The 24,208-nt window shown below is 53.0% G+C and overlaps 1 protein-coding gene across 2 annotated transcripts in view; it reads right to left on the bottom strand.

Annotated features, from left to right (window-relative positions):
* Positions 1 to 24,208, bottom strand: part of Igdcc3 (immunoglobulin superfamily DCC subclass member 3) — a 41,855-nt gene that overhangs the window by 8,699 nt on the left and 8,948 nt on the right. For both annotated transcript variants that reach the window (XM_006979353.3, XM_076576522.1), the window contains exons 3-4: positions 498 to 642; positions 6 to 136 (exon numbers count right to left, since the gene is read on the bottom strand). In XM_006979353.3, coding sequence (XP_006979415.2) covers positions 6 to 136; positions 498 to 642 — 276 coding nt within the window. The remainder of the gene's footprint in view (positions 1 to 5; positions 137 to 497; positions 643 to 24,208) is intronic.

The following is a 24,208-nucleotide window of genomic DNA, read 5'->3' as shown; positions in this document are numbered from 1 at the left end:
CTCACCTGACACCGTGAGCCTGGCCCCGTGGCTGACCCGCACGCTGGCTATGTTTGAGGCCACACAATGGAAGACACCACTGTCCTCAGGCCGAAGTCCTGTTATCTGCAAGACCCCCTTGGGCAGTAATGTGTACCTGTGAGGGAGGGCACAGTTGACTACCAGCACGGTCATTGCAACCTCAAGTCCCGGGGACATAAACTGAGATGTGGGCACTAACCCAACCATACAGTTGTGATCACAGACGTTCACTGGGACCCTCCCAGGTGGACATACCCTCCTAATCTTGATAACAACCACACACAATCTTCACACACACACTTTCATGAGCCTGGAGTCTGGGCCCAGGAAGCCATGTGGACCCCCAATTCTGACTGCAGCTTGCATAAATAGCACTGTCCTGGGCTGTGGGCACTGGTGGCACACACAAGACCTCCACAGTCATCTTCCAGTCAGTACCTCAGTCAGCCTCTCTGTCCTTCCCATTAGAGGCTCACCTCTCATTGTCCGTGTCAACGGGGACTCTGTTCTTCTCCCACGTGATCAGGGGCTTGGGAAGCCCATGGATTTGGCACTGGAAACGGGCCACACCCCCCTCCTCACCTATGGTGGCCTGGGGGTGCACATGGAAGTCCGACATGGCTGGAGAAACAGAAGGGGGGCAGATAAGGTGCACTGTGGAGGTGCAGAGGGAGAGATGAGGGGTCATGCACTGAGGTGCCGTCTGTTTGAGGCAGGACAGTAGCTTAAGAGACATTACCAGCCCTTCCCACAGCCCTGCCCACCGTGGGTAGGCAACACTCTGGTCCCAGAGTTGACATAATTTTTAAGAGACCTGGGGAGGAATATACTGAGACAAGACATTGTCCTACGCAAAGTTCACAGCCGAGAACCATACAATCGAGTTACCAAGAAAAGGCAAAATAATAATAATAATAATAATAGTAATGTTTTGAATATACATTTACAACATTGTGCTGGGCTGTATTTATGGCTTCCCTTGGCTGTAGGGTGGACATGCTTGGCAGACCAATTCCAGAATGATGAAGCTTGCCGGGCGGTGGAGGCGCACGCCTTTATTCCCAGCACTCGGGAGGCAGAGGCAGGTGGATCTCTGTGAGTTCAAGGCCAGCCTGGTCTACAGAGCAAGTTCCAGGACAGCCTGTTACATAGAGAAACTCTGTCTCGAAAAATCAAAACCAGAGCAGAGTGACGAAGCTCTATTAAGGTATGTGAGGGCTGTGGGAGGCTCCCTGGGGAGGAAAGGGTCTCCCAGACCTCACGCACGAAGGCCACCTAGAGAAAGGCACTCCTCCCAAAGTGGCTTACTGTCTTTTGATCTGCTGTGACCTGAGCAATGTGTGCCACATTCTACACAACTGGAAACCGAGTCCCAGACAGGGAACTGGTTCACTACTGTGGCCTCGTAGGGGCATTGCCAGCCTCTTCCTGACCAGGGCCCAGTGCCTTTCTATCATTTTTTGTTTTTTGTTTTTTTTATCTTCCTTCCTTGTCCTCTCTTCCTACAGGCAGTTCTGCAGTTTCCACCAGATCCCCAAGAGGGTAGTGTATCCACGCAAGGTGACAGGCCTCTCAGAAGACTGTCAAACCTACCAATCTACATTTCAATGTGTCATAAATATTCAAGGACCCCCTCCCCACCTTTTGGGGATCAGACTCACACTTAAACTCTGATCTACAGAGGGGGCCATGGTGCCCCCTTGTACCCCCAGCTGGTTAAGTGTTCTTCCCACCCTGCTCCCACCCTGGCTCAGGCCCCACACTGCAGACCTGGGGAAAGGCCCCTCCCACACCAGCTCCCAGCTTCAGCACCCGGACTGAGATTTCATTAAAATCCACTTTGCTTCAAGTGCAGGAAGGCGGTACGCCATCTGTCCAAGCTGTAGTCCCTCCCCTCTGGCACTCCATCGGTTGGGGCAGTGGCTCCCTCCCTCCTAGAATGAGCCCCCCCCCCAGCCCCCAGCAGCAGGGACCCCGGAGCTTGTTGCTGGCTGTCCCTGCTCTAGGCTCCCTGGCATGCCGGGACAGCCCTCCTCGTGAGGTCCCAATGCTCCCCGCTCAGGTTCCCTCAACCCACAGTCCTGCCCTGGACTCCATGGCAGCTCAGCAGCTTGAAAGGATGAGGACGAGCCTTTGTGCCTCCCCCTCAGGAGTCTCTGGGGGCTGGCTCCTTTGTGGCCATTCTCCATCTCATTTGCTTGTGGTTCATTAAATATAAACATGCATAAAAATCCCCTGCCCAGCCTCCTCCTCTCGGCTGGCCTCCTGGGAGTGTGGTGGGTGTGTGTGTACAACTCCTTGTACCCGTGTTCCGGGCCGGGTGTTTGCTGGGAAGCCTGGCTCGGTCTCCTGTGTCTGGCCTAACTGTCCCCATCTGGACAATGGTAGGGGTTTGAATCTGCCGGCTACCACGGCGGGTATGTGTTTCTGGTGTTGTGTAGGTAATCAATCACGAGTGTCTCCCTGTGAGGAAAGCTCTTGCGGACAGGACTTTGGAGCCTGGGTTGGAGAGGGAAGGGCAAGTGGTCCAGCTGGGGACCCCATCAGGCTGGATGAGAGGATCCCCAGGGAGCATCCAGAGGTCAGCCTGCCCTGCCTCAGGCCAAAGGCTGTGCTTGGCCAAAGGCCTGTGGGTCAACCCAGGGCTCAGGAGTGGAGGTTGAAAGGTCTCTGGGGCCCCTGTCCAGCTCAACCTCCAGGAAGGTAGGGCTGGAGACAGATCTTGGGGGTCGGGGAGAGAGCACTTGGGCTCCAGAGTCAGCCCTCTTGCTCCCTCACCCAGACTCTGCCTAAGTAGGAGCTGATGCCCCCTTCTCACTCCAGCTGGGAAGGAGCTGCATCTCCCTAGTCCCCCGTCCCCGACCTGGGGCGCGGACTAATGGTTCCGCTGACTGCAGATGCCTCCTCATTACGGAATCAAGTCTTTTGTGCCTCTCGGCCCCCAGGCTGGACTCCCTGGAGCCCCTAGAACTGGTCCGAGGAGAGACATGGAAGAAGCTGCTGCTTTTCAGGTCTGGGTGCTGGGATGGCGGAGTCTGGCCTTTACGGGGGAGCCCTCCCTCAAACCCCCAACCTCAGAAGGAAACTGCCAGCACAGTGAGGCTGAGTATAAAGATGCTGGAAAGCCATGCTGATGCTGGAAGGGGACGGGGGACAAGGAGTCAGTCCTCAGACCAGCAGGGTCACTGGACTCCTAAAGGTCCCGGGGGCCCGCCCGGCCCTCGCTGTCTTCACTGGAGTGGCCCGGCAGGTCCTGTGTGATGTCTTACTGGCACACTTATTCTGGGTTGCTTTGCTTGTCCAAAAATGCTTGATAACCATTTTGAAGCGAATCCCTTTGTCTTGTAAAAGGGGCACTGAAGCCTGGAACTTCTGTGGGGGTGTGCCTTAGTACCCCAGCCAGTTTCCTTTCTCTCCAAGGCTAGGAAAGCCTGCAGCAGACTATATGTTAAACTAGGCTCCTCCTCCTCCTCCTCCTCCTCCTCCTGTTCTTTTTCTTTTTTTAAAGACACTATTTAGGCTGGATGATTGTGGCGCATACCTTTAATCCCAGCACCCGGGAGGCAGAGGCAGGTGGATCTCTGAGTTTGAGGCCAGCCTGGTCTACAGAGGGAGTTCCAAAACAGTCAGGGCTACAAAGAGAAAACCTGTCTTGAAAAAACAAACAAACAAAAATATAGGTATCTGTGTGTGCCTGTTGCTCAAATAGACCAAAAGAGGGGGGGGTCAGATCCCCTGGAACTGGAGTTACAGACAGTTGTGAGCCACCACGTAGATGTTGGGAATTGAACCCGGGTCCTCTGGAAGAGCAGCCAGTGTTCTGAACTGGACCATCTTTCCAGCCCCAGCCAGCCTTTTCTTACAGGCTGGAGGGAAGGTCAAGAGCACAGACAGAGCCGGTTCCTCAGCTTCACCTGGGGAGTCCACCTGGCCTGTCAGATATGTGCTTATCAGCAAGGCTTCTGCTTCCCTGGCCTCTTCCTGTCCCTCACTGACTCCCTGGTCAGCCTGGGCTCGCTGAGTGACCTAGTTTATGCACCATAAACAGAGGGGTAGACGCCCTCAGGACCCTCAGATTCTGCGCTAACCTTTGCCACCGTCTCCATGCCAGAGCGCCTACCCAACTTAGCTGCAGTCCTGGGACCTTCAAGGCCCTCCTGTTCTCAAACCGGCTTTGGGCTCCTCTAGGGTCAGAGCAGAACATGGTTGGTTCATATGTCATGTGAGTGTGTGTGTGTGTGTGTGTGTGTGTGTGTGTGTGTGTGTGCTGTTTGTTTGTTTGGGGTCCCTCTCTTCAAGCTGGGTGACAGGAGAGGCAATGAAGTAGGTGGGAGCCCTGCCAGGTGTGAGGGCCAAAGGACGCATCAGGGGAAGGGAGATGGCAGGCACCCTGTCCCTGTGCCCTTTGAAAAGGGTCTTCCAACTCCCCTGGGACCCACCATGGGTACAGCAGGTTATGGCAGAGGCCGGAGGGGCTGAAAGTGAGGCCAGCAGTCCTCGGTTGGAAGGGAATGCAAACGACAGGAAATGGTCCTGGACACCCCTATAAATCACCCCGAGGGACGGGATCTCCTGAGAACCAGATCTACAGCAGCTCCGGGAGGGGAACGTATTGCCTGGCCCAGGGCCTTTGCAGAGGTCAGGCCTGGATTTGATTAGACAGGCTCCAGGGGGACGCAGGGGGCAGTGAGAGGTCCAGGCAGAGCATTGGGAAGGAAGCTCAGGTCTCCCACCTTCTGGCTGCGGCCAGATTACTATCTGGTGTGTGATGATAAAAAAGAGCTGTGGACATATTTGGAAAACTTAGACTCTGCCAAAGTTAGTAGCTGGGAAGTGGGGGGTCCCTGAGAGCTGAATGCCCCATTCTCATACACTCATTCAAGAGGGGGGTCACTGTGAAGACTTACCCAAAGATCCTGGAGGCTAAACACACACACTCACAAAACCACATATATGTATATTCAATCTACAATTTACAACTGATTGGAATTTGAGGACTCACAGCCCACTGCTACAGGACTGACAGTACAGTGGTAAGCTATGAGACACTTGATATGCACCCAGGTAAAACTGAGATCTCCTATAAATACAATATACACATTGGATTAGCAACTAAAAAAAAAAAAAGCAAAAGAGAGCTGGGCGTGGTGACACACACCTTTGATCCCAGCACTCATGAGGCAGAGGCAGGTGGATCTCTGTGAGTTTGAGGCCAGCCTGGTCTACAGAGTGAGATCCAGGATAGGCTCCAAAGCTATACAGAGAAACCCTGTCTTGAAAAAAACAAAACAAAACAGAAAATGTAAATTCTGTTCTTTAGACTTATGGGCACTTTTCAAATGCTCCACAGCCATGTTGGCTATTGGCTATGGGGCATCCCCAATGGAATTTCGGTCATCACAGAGTTCTATCGATAGTGCTCATCTCAAGGCTTCAGAGACCTAACTGCTTCTCGCTTCCTGTTTCTCACTGCTGCCCCATCAGAGAGGACCCCCTTCTCTCCATCTTCACTCCTGTCCTGCCCTCATCTTTCACAGCTTGCCCTCCTCTTGGCCATATGCACACAGAAACAGGACAAGGTCCACCTTTGGGATGTTGACCTGTGAGCCAGGTGGCTACACATGGCAAGATTCTGTCCTGTCCTAAGTAAGTAGCAAATATTTGCTAAGAACTCTTTGGAGTCGTGGTACAGACATCACAGAAGACTCTGGACTCTGGAATCACACAGAATGGAGTTCAAAGTTCAACACTACCGTTCACCCCGACTTCAGCTCACTATCATGAACTCTGAGAGCTTGGACAAGTGATACCATCTCTCAGAATTTCCTTTTTGTTCGCTTTTTGGTTTTTTTGTTTTGTTTGGGGACAGGGCCTCACTATATAGCTCTGGTTGGCTTGGAACTCACTTCCCAGGGGGTGGGAAGTACTGGCCTTAAACTCACAGAGATCCACCTGCCTCTGCCTCCCAAGGGCTGGCATGAGAGTTATGTGCCATTCCACCTGGTTCTCAGAACCTCCGTTTTTCCATTTATAAAATGGGTGTGCTCCCCTCACAAGGCCTGCGGCTACCTGCTGTTGGAGGCAGTCAAGAAAACGAAGCTAAAAGAGCTACAGGGTATTGAACAAGCAAGGCTGGAGGCCTACGACTCCATCGACTCCATCACGGGTCAAGCAGTCTTTCCCTGCAGAGGACAAAGCAGAGGCAGGCACCTCGAGTCCTCCTCCGGAGACGGGACTGAAGAGAACTTGCAAGAGGATGGGGAATGGGGAGGGAGTTCTTGGGGGTGAGGGGCAACAGGGTGTTAACCAGAGTGTGGTCTCTTCCAGCTGACTTCTGCTTGGAGGTTTCACGGAGACAAGCTGTCAGTCGGAAGAGGCCGCTGGGTAATCGAGGCCTTGATTTCTCTAGTAAAATGTTTATGAAGCCCATAAACTCATGCCTTTATTGGCCAGGCTCATTCCCCACGTTGGATGTGGCTCTCTGAGGCGTAGTTAAAACACCTGCTGAACTAGGCACCAGTGGCGACCCTGGCCTCCGTCCAGGCCCCGTTCAGCAGAACCGGCAGTGAGGCCGAGTGGGATCTGGACTCTGGAGGGCCCACCTCGCCTGCCCTGTAATCCCAGGGACACACACTTCTGTAAATGCCCCCGTTCCAAAAAGCCCAGGGGAAGGGGGGCAGAGATGGTGAGGGGCGCTGGGGTCCTGGGGCAGCTGGTGGCACTGCCCCTGCTGCCCTTACCCCAGGGGTGGCAAGGACTGGCCTTTAAACACAGTTATCTGGCCACAGGTTTCTGGCTCACTCCTCCTAACACTGTTCACATTTCCCCACCATCCAGATCCCCCTTAGCCCTTAGCTCTGTTAAGGAACGGTACACCCTGACCAGCTGTGGTCATCAACAACTCTCAGCGGTCCTGTGGACTTCACGGTGGCTGGAGCGGGGTTCTGAATCCAAAAGTGCACTGGGAAGTGGGAAGCGCTGTGTGATGCTGAAACAGTAGAGGAGGGTAGATGGACCTACAGACAGCTTCCTAAGACCGTGGCCGGCTCAGAAGCCTGCTGGGCTTTGCTGGCCAGCTTTTGCCAGGTGACCCTGCTGAGAAGCCCCTGCATCCCTCAGCCTGCTTCCTCCAGCTCCTGACCCCTTCTTGGGCCCCTGAACCCCAGGCTCTCTCTCCCACCCCCTGGCTCCACCACCAGCTCACCAATCTCCCCTACCCTGGCCCCAGTTCCAACACAAAAGGCAACTTTGTCTTTCAAGCCCCCAGCCATAAATCCACAGCTCACCCCTCTGCAGCCACCTCTGACAAACGGGGGGGGGGGGGGGGGGGGTTGGAAGGGGGAGTGGTGCGGGATGGTGTGTGGAGGGGGTTGCATTCTCCTTAGGAAAGCCTGTGTTGCCAACTACTGGCCGCTGCAAGACAGGGGGAACCTCCAGACTTTGACACCACAGTAGGCCAAAGGCAGGATGGCAGGGGAGCCCAGGGGCTGGGGCCAAGGAGACTAAAACTCCTCAAAGCCCCGCATTTAATCACTTAGCCTGGAAGTTTGGAGGCTCCAGCTCTTCCCTGGACGCCTCCTCCTCCAGCCTCCCATGGAGGATGTGAAGTGTGCCTGGAGAGGGTGTGCTTGCCTATTAAGTATGTGTGCCTAAGGGTGGATGTGACACATGGCAGTGGCCTCTGGAGCACTGAGAGGTGCTGGGTGGGGGTGGGGTGGGGACAGAGAGGAAATGTAAGGAAGCCCCGGCCCCCACCTCAACTCCAGCTCTGTGAGTCCCTTCCACCACGATTTCAAAAGCAGACCCAATTTCAGGTATCTTGTCCTCTTTTCATGCCACGTATCAGGTGAACATAGGTCCGGGGTTTGCTTCAGGAGGTACAAGTCACCTCTCCCAGTCACACAACAGAGCCGCGGAGCCCACTCCGAGCACTCATTCAAGACACACATACAGAAGAACGGGAGTGCCAACGTCACACTCTCCGGCCTCCCAGGAACAAAGCTGTCCCACCCCTGGGCACTGCCCTTAGATGTTCCCCTTCTGGAAAACGCCTAGTGAAATCACCAGACTCTTACGTGCTGTCAAAAAAACACGGCGGTGAAGGCTGGAGAGATGGCGGATCAGCAATGGAGGGCACTGGCTGCTCCTCCAGAGAACCCAGTTTCGATGTCCAGCACCCACACTGTGGCTCACGATAGTGTACAGTTGCAGGGGATCCAATGCCCTCTTCTGGCCTCTGACAGCACCAGACACAACCGTATCAGTAACAGCCACATACATAAAACAAAGATTTTAAAACATGGCTCTGAAAATAGGTCCTGGGAGCCTGGCACACACCTTGATTCCCAGCACTTTGGAGGTAGAGGCAGGTGGATCTCTGAGTTCAAGGCCAGCCTGGTCTACAAAGTAAGTTCCAGGGCAGCCAGGGCTACACAGAGAAACCCTGTCTTGAAAGAAAAACAAACAAACAATAAAAAAAAAAAACAGGCCCATATGACTTATGTTAGCATAATAACCATGTGAGGTAGAGATTGCTAGCTTTTCTAGGGCTCAGAGAAGTTACGAATTTAATAAAGATCACCCAGATAATCACTGGAATTAAGGCAGGTGTTTGAACTGAAGGTGGGCTGACTCCAAATCCAGAGATCTTTCCCAGCATCCCAGCTGCCCTCAGTAAGAAAACACACATTCACATGCTGCTCAATATACGGCTGACATGCCCACAGGAAGACACATGGGCGCCCTACATCTAGACCCTGCCCCCATCACTCCTGATCACTTTTTAAGAGATGCCCACACACAGCAAGCTTCACTTTCGTTTAACTGGCCCCGGGCTTGGTGGTTTTATAGAGTGTAACTAATGCAGAAAAGCACCCCGATAAGGTGGTGTTATCGCCACACTAATGGCCCCTAAATTCTATTAACACAGGTAAATAAATAGCCACGATGCGCTTGTCCCAGGTGGCTCTTTTCTAAGCAAGTTCAACTCTTCCCATTAGAGAATCTGAGGAACAGATCTTTCCAGAGTGGGGAGGCCCAGGATACCCCAGTGGGATTTTTCCCCTCAGGCTGGGAGGGCAAAGCATGGTGAAATCTCAGTGGTTTCTGTGGGGGAGAGAGAGGCCTGACCCTCTCTTCAAATAACTGCTTATTCAGTCTTGGTAAAGTCAAAGTCCTTCTCTGGGCCTAAGTTTTGTTTTGTTTTGTTTTTCCCTCCGTCCAAGTGGGGAGTTAAGGTTGATGAGGTACAAAGTGTTACCCAGATGTAACCTTCAAGGCACCAAGTGTGGCCGGTGGTGCAGGGAAGGGGGGGGGGGGGAGTGGACCTGGGGATGAATCTCTGCTTTGGCTTTGAAAATGCCCAGGTCTAGCAGAGCCTCTCTAGGCAGACTGTGTGTCTCTGTTAGTGTCAGGGTCACCAATCTTCCTTATGTAAACCTGCCAGGTCCCACCATATCCTCAACTTCCGTTGCTCTGGTCCGGACACCGGATCTCTCTCACCTCCCGGAAGGGCGTCTGGTTAGGGGGCCCAGGCTGGAGCTATTAAGTAAATTGCTTTCACATGACCACCAGGACAACTCAACAAAAACAGACACTTCCCCCAAATTTCCAGAGCCATATATTAGGATTTGTAGGGATTGATGGAGTAGAGGTTAGGTAATAGAGAGGCGAGCTGGATCAGGCACGGCTCTGACCAGCCTGTGTGTCCTCGGACCAAACAAGTGCAACCTTGGTTTTACTTGTCTGTAAAACGGAAGTGGAGGAGGATAGAAAAGGTAATACCTAAAATCCGGACCTAAAGATGGAAAAGAGAATATCTAGGATTCTAAAACAGGGCCGGGGACATAGCTCCGTGGGTAGAGTTCTTGCCCTGTATGTACAAGCCCTGAGTCCCATCCCCAGCACCACAGACATCCACTCTCAGCACTCAGGAGGAAAAGCAGGAAGATCAGAAGTTCAAGGTCATTCTTTGCTACACATTGAGTTTGAGACCAGCCTAGGCTACATGAGACCTTGGGGTCTTTTGTTGTTGTTGTTGTTTTCTTAAAGACTAGAGAGGTGGCTTAAGTGGTTAAGAGCATCTGCTGTTCTCGGAGAGGACCTGAGTGTGTTTCCCGGCTTCCATGTCGAGAAGCTTACACTCGCGTAACACAGCTCAAGGGAGATCTGGCTTCCGACCTCTGTGAGCATCTGCTTTCATGCACACACATACACACAATTAAAAACTTAAAAATGTTCTAGGACAACACTAGTCAGTGTCCCCTCCCCATCCAGCAAAGAGCACTTCTGCATTATATCTCCAAGCACACTGTTGTTTCCTGCAATCTCTGGTGCCTCAGCACCAAACCTAACAGATGGAGACCTGTAGGCCCTCCACCCCAATAACCCTAGAACAAGCCATATCTATTTTCAGGAGGCAAGAGGTCCATGGCCCCGGGAGGACCATGGAGTTTCTTGGCTAGAGTGGAACAGTGGTTGGAGGTCTCCTAACACCTTAGGAACCATCTACAGTGGGTTTCCAAAGTTTTCCCATGAAGTCACAGGAACCATCAGACCCACTCAAGTGGAGATTCTCTTCTTCTTGTATACTTTATTAGTAGCCTCATCATGTGCCAGGAGGCCAGGCTATAAACAAAGGAGTCACTGACCCACCTCCCTCCCCCCATGGCTAACTGATCCCGACTTGTCCTCTCTTTTCTTCCCTCCTGCCTTGGCTTAGGGTCTCATCCCTTGCAACTGCTGCGGTAACAGCATACCCACCTCCACCCTTCTCTCTTCCGGTCTTCTGTCCCTCTTCCCAAACAGCCCAAAGCCACCATGTTCTTAAAGCGTGGTTAGTGTCTCTCTGTTGCTGTCTATCAGGGGACTCTACTTAGATTGGCATTCATGGTCTTCATTATCAGGGGGTTTCATCTCTCTATGCTCAAAAGACAGCAATTCTGTAGTCACATGACTTGTACTCGGTCATATGAGGTAAGTTTTCCTCCCCTGGATATATCATGGTTGTTTTGATTTTTAAAAAAAGATTTATTAGTTTTATTTTATATGTATGAGTATTCTGCCTGCATGAATAGGTGACCTCAGAGGCCAGAAGAGGGCGCCAGATCCACTGGAACTGGAATTAAGGATGGTTACAAGATACAGAGAACCCAACCCAGGTCCTCTGCAAAAACAGCAAGTGCTCTTAACCACTGAGCCGTCTCCCTAGCAACCTGTGCCCCCCACCCCAGACATGGTCTCACGTCCAGCAGTGGTGGCGCACACCTTTAATCCCAGCGCTCAGGAGGCAGAGGCAGGCGGATCTCTGTGAGTTCGAGGCCAGCCTGGTCTACAGAGTGAGATCCAGGACAGGCACCAAAACGACACAGAGAGAACCTGTCTGGAAAAAACAAACAAACAAACAAACAAACAAGACATGGTCTCTCTATGTAGACATATGTTTGAGGCTGGCCTCAAACTCAGAGATCCATCTGCCTGCCTCTGCCTCCGGAGCGCTGGAATTAAAGGTATAGACCCGGGCACTAGGCTATACCATGGAAGTTTATGCTCACTTTTTTTTTTTCTTTCTGCTTTTCTCTTCATTTGGCCTGGAACTATTTTGTACCTTCTCTTGCAAACCTTTCCATCTTCCACATCTCCCAAAAGAAACAGCATTGCCTCCAGCTTCCACCCCGCCCTTATCAAACTGTATGAGTCAAGTGCCCACATATCTTTCTGCCTAGTCACCTGTGGCCTATGAGTTCCATGAGAAAGGCGAACAGACTAACTTGTCTTCTTATTTGTAGCCCTGAGAAGAGACACAAAAGATAATAAATAGCAAGTCCTCATAAAGTGTAGTCTACTCTGAATCGTCTAGGAGGTCAGTCGTTCCTATCCTCTTATTTTGAGGCAGGGTCTCCTGGACGGCAGGCTGGCCTGCACCCTGATGTAGCAGAGATCAACCTTGAATTGCTTATCCTTCTGCCTCCACCTCCCGGGTGCTGGGATTACAGATCCGGGCCATGAGATGAGACCCTGTTTAGGAAGGATTGCCTTCATACATGCTAGACAGGCACCAGCTAAGTCCCCATGTCGTCCACTCAAGTCCACACCCGTGCACAGCTTCCTCTCTGCTGTACCCTCAGCTTCTTCAGTGAAAACTAAAAAGTTGGACAGACCGCGGTTCTCAAACTGGGTTATGGATTCCAACAACCCAGAGTTCTGCCTAACAATGCAGACGGCAGAACCCCACTGTCAGAGACTCCCTGGTCTGGGGTGGATGAAGGGGACAAGAATCCGTTTCTACTAAAGCTCCAGGAGAGGACTCACATACTTAGCTGGCTGTGGGCACCTCTGGCCCTGTGCAGGTTCTTGAGAACAGCCACAAGGGCAGATTCTCAGCCCAGCCCCCCACCTCTTCCTAGAGGCCGGCTGGTCCTAGTATCCGACTCCAGCGCCCTAGGCAAGGCAAGGCAAGGCGCAGAGGGTAGCAGGCGGTGGGGGAGCCTTCAGAGCGCAGCCCCCGCGGGGCCCGGGTGGAGGCATTCGGGGGGCGGGCGGGCGAGGTCAGGGCCCGAGCCGGGGGCCCTGAGAGTCTCGCTCGCTCAGCGGCAGGAGTAAGTGGGACCATCTGCTCCACTCCTCGGAGGTCATTGCTTTGTGTCAAGCTCCCCATCCCCCTCGCTCCCCTCCTTCCTCTCTCCCCCTTTGCCCTTTGACTCCCGAGACTCAAAGGGAGAAAAGCACTTGAGGTCCTGATGAAAGTGGGAGTGTGATGGGGAGCGACACCAGCCGCCGCGGCCCCGCGCAGCCGCGGCCCGGAATCTCCGCAGCCCTAGCGCAAGACGCGCAAGGCTCGATGCCGGTGCGCGGTGCCGGGCGCAGGCGGCGGGCGCCCCCGCAGGAGGCAGCCCGGGTTCCCACAGCCCGCCGGGCCCGCCGGGCCCCTTTGAAGTGGCCGCAGCTGCACACCCCGCCCCGCGGCTAATCCGGGCCGACGCGGGCGTCCTCGTCCCCCCCGCATAGCAATAGTGTCCGCGCTGAATGGCACTGGCTAATTACCTCGCTCGCACCACCGCGGGTGAATGAGAGAATCCGACATTGTGCGCGGCGAATGGAGAAAATAAGACAGCCATTGTCCTCGCACGCCAAACGAGGGTTTGATGTCGCTGGGGCGAGCAAAGCACCATTTCCCGCCACCCCCCTCCCTCCCCAGCGCTTCGAATTCCCCAGCCAGGCCTGGCCCCCTGCTCTGGTAAGGGGAAACTGAGGCAGCAGTTCCTGTCCCCCCCAAAGAGATGGCGGATTAGACGGGAGCAGCCTTCTCTCTCCTCGGCCAGCCTTCTCCATGCGCAGTCACCTCCTCTGGTCTCCCCGCTTCCACGCTTGTGTCTGGAAGCCGGGCGAGGCCTGCATTCACCAGGTCCTAATTAGATTTCGTGAGAGCACATGAAACCATTGGCAGGAGAGCAGGGGGAAACTGTCCACTTTGGTGCCCACCTGTGGGTCACCAACTGTAAGGCACCGCAGAGTTCAGAGAATGGGCAGAATGACTCAGAAAAGCTTATAAGAAATAGAAAAAACGGCAGGGGGAAGTCTGCGAGGCCAGGAGGCGGATTTGAATCGGAAGCACTGAAGCGAAGTTCTGAGGCCAACGCTGGGCTTCCATAGCAGGGTGAGATGGGCTGGTAGGTACCAAGACGGGCTGCAGCCAGAGAAAGGTGAAAACAGACTGCTCATCAGAAACCAGTCAAGCCTGAGGCGTTTCTTCATCTATTAGGATAGTTAGCTCAGCCAGGAAATCAATCCGAACTAAAGGAAACGGATACAGATGGGCCAGGTGATGATGGTCCTGCTGTGTGAGATGCTTCCCGTTTGCATCTGGCTGCCGTTTTTTTCTTCACCACTACCAAAAAAGACAGGGGTCTTGGGGGTAATACGGACAGCATACCCTTCCATATTAGGGGTGTCTTCTCTCTGCCCTCTGTTCTGCCCAGGGTTAGAGGTGTGTGCCACCATGCCTGGTTTTAGTGAGCATCATCTTTTTGACACATACCAAAAAATTCTCCCTCTATCTGCAGGATTTTTCTAATGTCCGTGTCTCTACGACAAATTTGCAGGCAGCCACAGCCAGCTCCTTACTTGGAGTAACCATCGACTTTGAGAAATAGCATTAAAGGATGGAGGGCTAGGGATGGAGAGCTCAGATATCAGCACACACACATAGAGCCCCGAGTTCAATCCCCAGTACTGCATAACCCTAGCACCCAGGAGGCGTTCAGGGTTATCCTCTGCTACACAGTGAGTTCCAGGCGAGCCTGGGCTACATGAGACCCTATCTCAGAAGAGAATGGAACAACACTGGAGGGATGAGCAGCCACCAAGCCGTTCCTGGCTGCAGCAAACATGTTTAACGTTACCAAGTACTGGCTGTAATCACATGTGAAAAGCATGCTTTCAAAATGTAGCTGGTTGTTTTCCTTCCCCGATTCTGAAACAAGGTTCGGTGGAAACCCTGGTCCCAGCCCTAGATGTGATCACAATGTTTTCCTTCATAGCTCTAAGTAAATCTTTGTCCTCGACTTATTTCTTCTGCCTAAGGCTGTATGGGACCTTTTAAGCCTGCTTGGCTTCACAACACCTGCCGCTGTGAACTACTTACATTTGAAATATCTGCCTAGTTAGTCAATTTAGAGAACACCAGAAGAAACAAAGAGATAAAAGCAGAGTTGCTGTGTATGGGGTAGAGGCAGGAGGTCTGGGGACCGCCCCCAGCCCAGAGAGACCCCCCCTCCCTCTTCTTCCCTCTCCGGTTCTTGAGCCCCTTCTGCAGGGCCACAAGACTCTAAGAATGATGTGTAACGTTTGTCTTTCTATAGAGAAAAAGGATTTATCCAAAGGGATGGCGGTGAGGAGCAGATCAGAGATCACTTTTAATTTGATAGAGTCCGCTTCCTTCACTCTGTGTGTACGTGCGAATGCACGTGTGTACATGTGTTCCTGTGTGCACATGCATGTAGAGAGGCTAGAGCCTGAATGTCCTCAATCATGCTTCATCTTATTTTTTAATTTTTTTTTTAGATTCTTATTTATGTGTGTGCCTGGGCACACACGTGTGCAGGCATACGTGCATGCACAAGCTATTGGAGTCCAGAAGAGTGTGTCAGATCCCCTGGAGCTAGAGTGATAGGCTGTTGTGAGCCACCTGGCCACTGGAAGTGGGTGCTAGGACCTGACCTGGGGTTCCCTGGAAGAGCAGCAAGTGCCGTCTCTCTAGACCCCACCGCCTTCATGTGTGAGGTAGGCTCCTTGGCTAGACTGAACAATTACCCAGAAAGCCCCAGGGGTCCTCCTGTCTCTGCCTACCCAGCACTGGGACTACAGGCATGTGGTGCTGTGTCAGACTTTTTAATGCGGGTGCTAGGGATCAGAACTCAGGTCCTTATGCTGGACAGCAATCACATCACCAAGCCATCCCCAGCCTACCACCTCTGTTTTATAAGATTTAATGCTCAGTCGAACAGAAATGACCTGTGTGTGCATGTGCCTTTATGGTTTGACTCTACACCTTTTTTTTTTTGTTTGTTTGTTTGTTTGTTTTTTCGAGACAGGGTTTCTCTGTGTAGCTTTACGCCTTTTCTGGAACTCACTTGGTAGACCAGGCTGGCCTCGAACTCACAGAGATCTGCCTGGCTCTGCCTCCCGAGTGCTGGGATTAAAGGCGTGCACCACCACCGCCCGGCCTACACTCTTAACCGAAGCCTTTCACCTCTTACCTACTCAACCCAGACAAGTAACCCCTGAGAAAATACTCCACAGGTAAGATCTCTGAAAGACAATGAGTGTGGGTTTTCCTTCCCTTCACATTTCCACAGCAACATCCACCTGTGGGGTGGGTCGTGCCATTACGGTTGTAACATACGCTTTCAGGTGACAGGAAGGCAGCCATGTGTATGCACCGCTCTTCCAAAGAGAAGGCACAGGGATGGGAGAAGAGGGAGACTTTTAACATAGAGTCTGGCCTGTTACCGCTTTTCAGGGTGAGGTCAGTAGTCTGGCATCCTGAAAGTGCCTCTCGCTTTCCCAGGAGATAGTCCCACCCTGAGGTGACAGTGCCTCTCTTGGTGGGGAGGGCTGAGGTCTGAATTCACTAGGCCAAGCTCTTCTCACTGGACACTTGCTAATGACACCTGTGACCTTGGAGGGAAGGCCCTTCAGAGACCGGAACAGAAGAGTGGTACGTGATTGGTTGCTTGTTAAGACTCTCGGTGACTAGAATGAGGACTAAAGGAAGAGAGTTGGATAGAACTCTTCTATCATCGTCTTTGAGCGAAAAGCAGCCAGACACAGCCACCGTGGACTCTGGATGTAGGGACTGAGAAGCTCACTGAGGGTGGGCTAGGGGAAGCCACTCCTGGAGCCCTTGGAGATAAACTCAGCTTCTTCATTCACCCACCCCATCCTGTCTGTGGGGCTCCAGAGGGCAAGCTCATCAGAGCAGGCGCGGTTTCTGTCTTCTCACACGGGACTCCCAATTCCATCCTCAGGTACCAGCTCCAGGCCATGCTCTGAGGCTGCAAGAAGGATCCTCTCTTCTGTCCTCTCCTATGTCTGTTCTACAGACCAGAGGAGGAGCTGAGCCATACACACCTGTCCCAGAAGGACTGAGCCTTCTGAAGGCCCCCAACGGGCAAAGCTGTTCACACAGCCCAGTGGATCCTCCTCAGAACGATGTGGTAAAGGCAGTAGCTTGGTGGCACGCGCTTGTAATTCAGCACCTGGAATTGTCTCCAGAGCAACAGGGCTGTGGCTCGGGGTTGGTAGGCCGATTGCCAGCATGCAGGAGGTCCTGGGCTTGACCCCCAGCACTACATAAACCAGATATGGGGGTATATGTCCATAACCCCAGCACTCTGGGATCAGAAGTCCATGGTTATCACTGGCTGCATAGTGAGTTCAAGGCCAGCCTGGGATACATGAGACCCTCTCTCAAAAAGTTAAAATAAAATAATACATTCAATTAAAAAAAAAACAGTATCATTTTATCTCATGAAGTCTTAATCCCAGAAACGTCAGACCAGGTTGCCTGTTGTAGTATTAATTTTGGCACAGTCTGATGGGAAAATGATGGACTTAGGAAGCAAAGTCAGAAGCAAGGGAGGGGACAGGAATATCAAACAGGAACGATGCTGGGCTAATTCTACAGAATGCCATCACTGGTGATCTGAAGCAATAGAAACAGCATGTCCTAATGCAACCTGCAGGTGACACTACATTAGACAGGGCTTCTCCAGGGTGACAGAGGAGTGTGACATAATTATCAGGGATCTCAAGAAAATCAGGGTGAAGAGGATTGTTGCAGGAAGAGTGTGACATTCTATATAAGATGAGATGTAAGAGACATGATTTAAAAAATTACCCCAAAAGGAAAGGGAAAAGTAAGCCAGAATTGAAGACGGCAGAAAAAGATCCAGGAGTTGTTGTTTACCATGGGGTTCCAATTCTCTAAGGTCCTATTCAACTCTGGCTCTGAAATTAAAACTCAAATCCCATTTGACCAATCAGCACACGGGAAAGAGCATCTGGTCCCTTGCTGTCTTCTGCCACAGCTCTATATTCAGGACTTGGGACAAGGTCCTCAGTTTCCAGGGCAGTGGTATGAGAATCGGACTACTCAGGAGGGTGGGAAGAGAGGAAGGCCTGGGCAGTGTGAGCCTGCAAACGCCAGGAGCTGTGTCCTTCCCATTCCGACGCAGTCTGGGCAGGAGCCCCTCCATGTTTAAGTCTGCTATCCTGTGGCCTCTGAGACCTTTGAGTCTTCCCTCCCAATTTCAAATTGCAAATAAATTGTCTAGTCATGCCCCGTGGTCAGAAACCCTTGGCCAAGCCCTTTGGGAAGAGCAGAGTGGGGAGGCCAAGGCTTACAGCTCTTCCATTCCCCCGCCCCCCCGCTGGGGTTCCAGATTCCCAAACTGAGTGGAGGGCAAGTTTTCAGAGTTAACCAGGTAAAGATGTCCCTGTTCAAAATGACCACAGCCGACCCAGGAGTAGGGACCCTGAGACACTGGGTATCCAGAGCCAAGGAAATGAGGAAACACACCATGACACAGCCTTGCACGCTTGCACATATGCTTGTGGCTGCACAGGTGACACGTGAGCAAGGGGCTAATAAACTACAGAGGTGGGAGGGGCATGAGGGGCAGCACGTGACCAGCAGAGCCACAAGTGCTGGGACAGTGCAATTATGAGCAACTCCAAGTCCAAGTGATTTCAGGAGGGGTGCCGAGCAGAATCAGAAGTAACCGTGGCTAGGGCAGACTGGAGCCTTGAGCACCATGCCTGTTAGCTGAGTCCCCAAAGATACAATCTGTTTCGGGGCCTCTCAGCCACATCTACCCCTCACTAGTAAGGACCCCTGCTCTGTACCCCTCCTACAGATAGATACCTTTTGCTCTCTCCTCCTGGGCAGGCTGCTGCATTGTTCAATGAGGCCAAGGGGGCCAGGGGACCACCATGGGCTTCTCTGTAGAACAGCAGGAGGAGGTGTCCATCCATCCTCCATAGCAGCCCAGGAGAGACTATATAACCTTGGGCAGAGGTGGCCAGGTAACTCCTGGAAGCATTGGGCCGCCAAGCCCGGGGGACTGGAGTTACCTCCTTGGCCAGGGGACAAGAGTACAAGGACAATCAGCAGCCGCCCTAGCTCCTTCCTCCGGGCTGATTATGGCTCTTCCCTGACACCCTCCTTCCCCTCCCCCCTCCTGCCAGGACCCCTGGGGAGAAGGAGCCATCACAAACCAAGCCAGTTCCTCTCCTGTGATTTGTTCTGAATTTTCAAACAAAGAGTAATTATGACAGATGTGGAGCAATCAGCATCATTATGCGTGAGGAAGAAGGAAGTGAAAGGGAGCCTAGGGACCCCGTGGGGGGGAGGGGAATTTGTCTTCCCTCCTCAGGAGCAGGCACCTCCCACCTCCACCTCCTGAAGCCCCAGCGACCCCCCAACTTCCTTCCCTCATGCGTTACTGCTCTGCCCCAAGCCTTCCGGGGAGTTCCTAGCAGGGGCTCCGGGTAGGGGGAGAGGAACCTCCTCAGCCAGGGTTCTAAGCTGCGCTCTTCCCCACCCTCATGTGGCTTGGGTATCTGTGTGCACTGTAACAGGCTAACCTGGGTTCGAATCTCAGCTTCCCGACTTCCTGGGTCCCTCGAGCAAGTTAATCAATCATTCTGGACCCCCATTTTCTCATCTGCAAAACAGCCCTGGAAATACTAGTGGGACTGTTGTGGGAATTAAGTCAGTGAGCCCAGAGAGGGTTTATCACAGAGCAGCCCCCATGACCATGACTACACCTTTTATTATTATTAGCCGGTTCACTCCAGGGCCGCCAACTCACGGCCAGTCCCCTGTGTCCGGTGTGCTTTGGGAACTCATTAAGTCCCTCCGCAATCTGCCACGGGTGTGTCAGCAGCCCTCACCAGAACTCCAGCCACGGCAAAAACAAAATAGAGACATACTCGTCCCAGTGTGTCCTGGGGAGAGGCACAAGGGACTACCCCCACCCTCTCTCTGAAGTAGGGGGGCAATAAAGTTCTTGGTGAAGGCCAGAATTCAGAGAGGTGACAAGCCAGGTTTCCGAAATAACTGACGTGGAAGTGGCTGGGTCAAGGCCTGAAGAATGGGATAGAGCGATGGGGTTGGTGGGGGACTTAGGCACAGGCTGCCCTGGTTCAGGCAGGGTGAAGAGTGGGAAGCCCAGGCGGAAGGACTGAGAGGTCCTTGGACAGGTCTTGCCCTTGAGACCTCAGTGTTTTGTTTAAAAAGAAATGTTTTGTTTTGGTCTGGTTTGGTTTTTCGAGACAGGGCTTCTCTGTGTAGCTTTGCGCCTTTCCTGGAACTCACTTGGTAGCCCAGGCTGGCCTCGAACTCACAGAAATCCGCCTGGCTCTGCCTCCTGAGTGCTGGGATTAAAGGCGTGCGCCACCACCCGAAGAAATGTTTTTTAAATTTTATGTGTCTGCATGTGCTTCTGTATGAGTGTCTGCCACACGTGTGCCGGTGGCCCACAGAGGCCAGGAGAGAGTATCGGATGCCCCGGAAGCAGGCTTACAGATGGCGTGAGCAGCTGGATGTGGGTACTAGGAACCGAACTCAGGTCCTCTGCAAAAGCAGCAAATACTCTTAACCTCTGAATCATCTTTCCAACCCTGAAGCCTCAGTGTTTACGTCTATAAAACCAAGTGTGGTGGCACATGTTTGTAATCCTAGCACCAGGGAGACTGCCTTGAGGTCAAGGTCAGCCTGGGCTACCTGGGAAGATGCTGTCTCAAAAAAAAAAAAGTAGCTAGATTCACTTTCAAGTTTCTTCTGGTTTCTCTTGGAGACTGGGAAGGCCACAGGGGTCCCCGTGGACTGAGCATTTTAGGGTGCTTTTCTGCAGCATGTGGCTTGGGAAAGAGCTACAACTTGGTTCTCTCTCATGGTGGTCTGCCCCTCATCGGCCCCTCCTCTCCGTTTAGGTGGTCTGGTCTCCATCTGCCCACCCCACGTCCCCCAGGGCCTCTTGATAGGCTCCACTCCCTCGCATTCCAGTGGCCTTGGGGGCAGCGGCGAGACCAGAAAGTCCAGTTTCTGCCCACTATCAATCGCTAGCATCTCTTTGCAACCCAACACCAGCATTCCAGAGAGCAGCCCAGGGCTGCCCCAGCTCTCAGTCAGGGTCAGTGTCCAGCTAGGAGGCAGCCAAGAGTGTCTCAGATTCCTCCCAGGAAAGGCCAGCCGCTGGGGAGGCCCTTACTTGTGTGTGTGTGTGTGGGGGGAGCCTGTGGAGCCCTTCTTTTGGGGTCCTCTTTGAAGCTCCCTCTCGTTGGCTCTCTACGGAGGCCATCTGCTCCCATGGCAGAGGGTGGGTTCCCCGGGAGCACAGCCGGTGAGAAAAGTCTCTGTGGAGGAAGGTAGGAGGACCCGCAGACCAGTAAATGGGGAAAGACCAGTAAAGGGGTGCGGAGACGATAAGGAGAACAGAGCGGAAGAAACTGGTCCTGGGGCGGTTAAAGGCTGCCTCGGAGGAAGGCGGAGGTGGGTAGTGTTTGGAAGTCCCAGCAGCAGCAAGGAGACTGAAATGGTGGTGGGAGATGGAAGGATGCAAGGTTCCATATCAAACTCCTTGGCCTGAACCAGGCTGCACTGTGCCTAGGTTCCACCCACCTGCCCTCTGTCCCTTCTGGCCTTTTCCCACCTTCTCTGCCTGGGACATCAGGTCCAGGAGCCCCTCCTTGTGGAGTGCATAGACATTCCCCTTCCTGTTCCTTGAGAGCAGCAAATATCAGCATTTTAGCAAGTCTTGGGACAGAGCAGCAAGCTCAGAAACGAGGGAGAGGTTTGCGGGGAGGGGGAGTCAGCACGTGTCATAGGTTCACTAGGATGGCAGGCAGATTTGGGGAGCCACGTAATGAATGACTGTGGAGCCATGGCCGAGTCCCCCGGCTTAGAGTCCAAGACGCATGGCTCACCTGCTTCCTTCTCACTTCAGTCCATTAGGACAGGAGACTATCAACCCTTTATGGGGCCTGCACCGGCTCTGTGGCCACAGCCAAGCTAAGCTGCTCACACCAAGAGGGTGGAGAGATGAACCTAGACACCCCCCCTACCCCCGCGCGCGTGCCGCCGCCATCACACACACACTCACACACATGGCTACAGCTGGAGAAATTGGGGGTGTCATAGGTTAGCTGCACACAGGGCAGACGTTTTTGATGGAATTACTCAGTGCAGTTTAAACAAAGACAGGAGGGAGCTGTTTGCTTTGCCATTCTGGGTACCGTTCTGTTCCATTCACTTTTATTAAGGGAGTGTAAAATAACCGTCAAGCTACTGTGCAGAAGTCTCTCTTCGGGACACACACGCACACACGCACACACATGCATGCACACGCACACCAGCCTGCAGGGGCTCTAGAGAGGAAAGAGAAAGGCGATACAAGTAGGCCAGGAGTGAAAAAGTCCTTTCTCCCTAGGGGTGGGAAGGGGGCAAGAGGGTTAAGGGGGGCCGGGGGTCTGTTTCATTTGCAGGCTGCAAATGCCTCTCCTATTCAGGGGCCCGCATTCCCAGCCCAGGCGCCTGGCCACTGACAATGCGGGACAGGAACAGAGAAGATTTGCACATTGTGTTCAAGGGGCCAGCTGGCTGCCTGCGACAGTGGAGCCAAGGTGTGGGAACCAGAGACTCGCAACTTCCACACTCGAGTCCTGCGGGCGGGGGAGGGGGGGGCCGCCCGGAGCCCTGCGCGGAGCTGGAGGCCTCCCTCCCACCGGGCCAAAGTGCCTGGGGCTTGCAGGACCCATCCAGCCAGAGAGGAAGGTTCAAGGCAGGAGATCCAAGACCTTACAGGGAGAATCAGGCAATGGAGTGTGAGTCACACCCCATCTGGTGGGGCAGACAGAGCTTCAGTTCTTCTGGAGAAGAGCAGACACCCATGATCCTGCCCCATGTGAACACTTTCAGGTCCATTCTCCACGCGCATGGTCTCTGTTCTTTGGAACTGTGCTATCAGCCTATCAGTTTAAGAAGTGGGTTGGGGGCGGGGGACGACACGTACTTTGGGCCCAGAAGGCCACATGTTCATTTAGTTTTTACTAAGCTCCTCAGGCAGGGGATGTGAGAAAATACAAAAAACCGAGAAGCCCTCCAGGAGCTTAAAATCTAGCTGAAGAGACAGATGGAGTGTGCAGCTATAAACCAGTTACTTAACAATGCCAGCAGCCGTCACCCAGGGGAAGGGCTCTAATCAGAGTGCCACAGACCACAGTCGTTCCCACCATAGAAGCAAAAGAAATAACTGCAAGTTAGATGACTCGGGAGGAACTGGATAGGGTAAGGAGGGCAAGAATGATCTGGGGAAAGTTCCAGCAAAGGCAGGTCTGTCCTGAGGACCTTACAGCAGAGACAGGCCTGGGCCACACTCTCTAGTGACTTGTTTGTTCAGGCACACAGGACTCCTGGGTCCCAAAAGGGCCTTTCCGCTCTCCTTCCCTCTCTATCAAAGCATCTCAAGAGTACCAAACAATGGTCCACATGTGGGCTTAAGAGACAGCCTAGTCAGTAGAGTGCTGGCCTCCCAAGCATGAGGACCTGAGTTCAATCCCCAGAAACTGCTTGTAGAAAAACAAACAAACAAAACCCCCAAAAATGAGACATCAGTCCCTGTGCTAGGGAGGTGGATACAGGCAGATCCCTGGAGCTCCCTGGCCAATCAGTCAACCCTACTTTGAGAGCTCCAGGCTACTGAGAGACTCTGTCTTAATAAAACAAGGTGCACTGGGTGTGGTGGGCCATGCCTTCAATCTCAACAGTAGGGAAGCAGAGACAGGTGGATCTCTATGAGTTCAAGTCCAGTCTGGTTTATACAGTGAGTTCCAGACCAGTCAGGGACACAGTGAGACTCTGTCTTACAAAAACAAAAACAAATCAAGGTGGATGCTACCTACAGAATGACAGCCAAGACTGTCCTTTGGCTTCTACACTCAAATGCACGCGCGCACACACACACACACACACACACACACACGCACACGCACATGCACACGCACACGCACACACAGGTGAGGCATGATTGGCAGGTGAAAGGGGCTGACCCTCATCCATCTGTCACTTCGTGATAGGGTGAACTTTCAGCAGGAAGTACGTCTACGTATGGACCCTCACCCACCAGTTGATATTTTAGCTGCAAAGCCCGCTTCCTGCCCTGACAGCAACCACATACATGTTTGAAAGGCAGTGAGGGACATTTCCTTGGATCTCCTCAGCTAGGTTACCCTTCAAAGACAGTAGGAAGGCTTTGGTTCTGCCTGGACAATCAACTCTCAGGTGACAGAGGCCCGCACAGTTACCAGGCACAGTGCCAGGACCCACCTCCCCACCACCCATCACCTTACTCGGGACCTTGTCTATACACCGAACCTCCCACCAAGTGGAGCCCCGGGAGCTTCTGCCCATACTTACTTCTATTGCTCCCCCAAACCTAGTTCCAGATCCACACAACCACCAATCGTGAGGAAAGGGGGTCCAGAGCTGCCCCCCACCTGCTACTCTCTCACATAAACTGAGGACAATTCAGCTCTCAGAAGCAGAAAGAGCAGCTCTGGAGGGGGCAGGGAACTAGAGTTGGCCTTCTCCCTCATGATATCCACTGCGCCCAGCCGGGCGATGGTG

This window comes from Peromyscus maniculatus, chromosome 7 (assembly GCF_049852395.1).
Source record: "Peromyscus maniculatus bairdii isolate BWxNUB_F1_BW_parent chromosome 7, HU_Pman_BW_mat_3.1, whole genome shotgun sequence".
Taxonomy (NCBI): Eukaryota; Metazoa; Chordata; class Mammalia; order Rodentia; family Cricetidae; genus Peromyscus; species Peromyscus maniculatus.
This window is presented reverse-complemented; position numbering and strand designations above follow the sequence as displayed.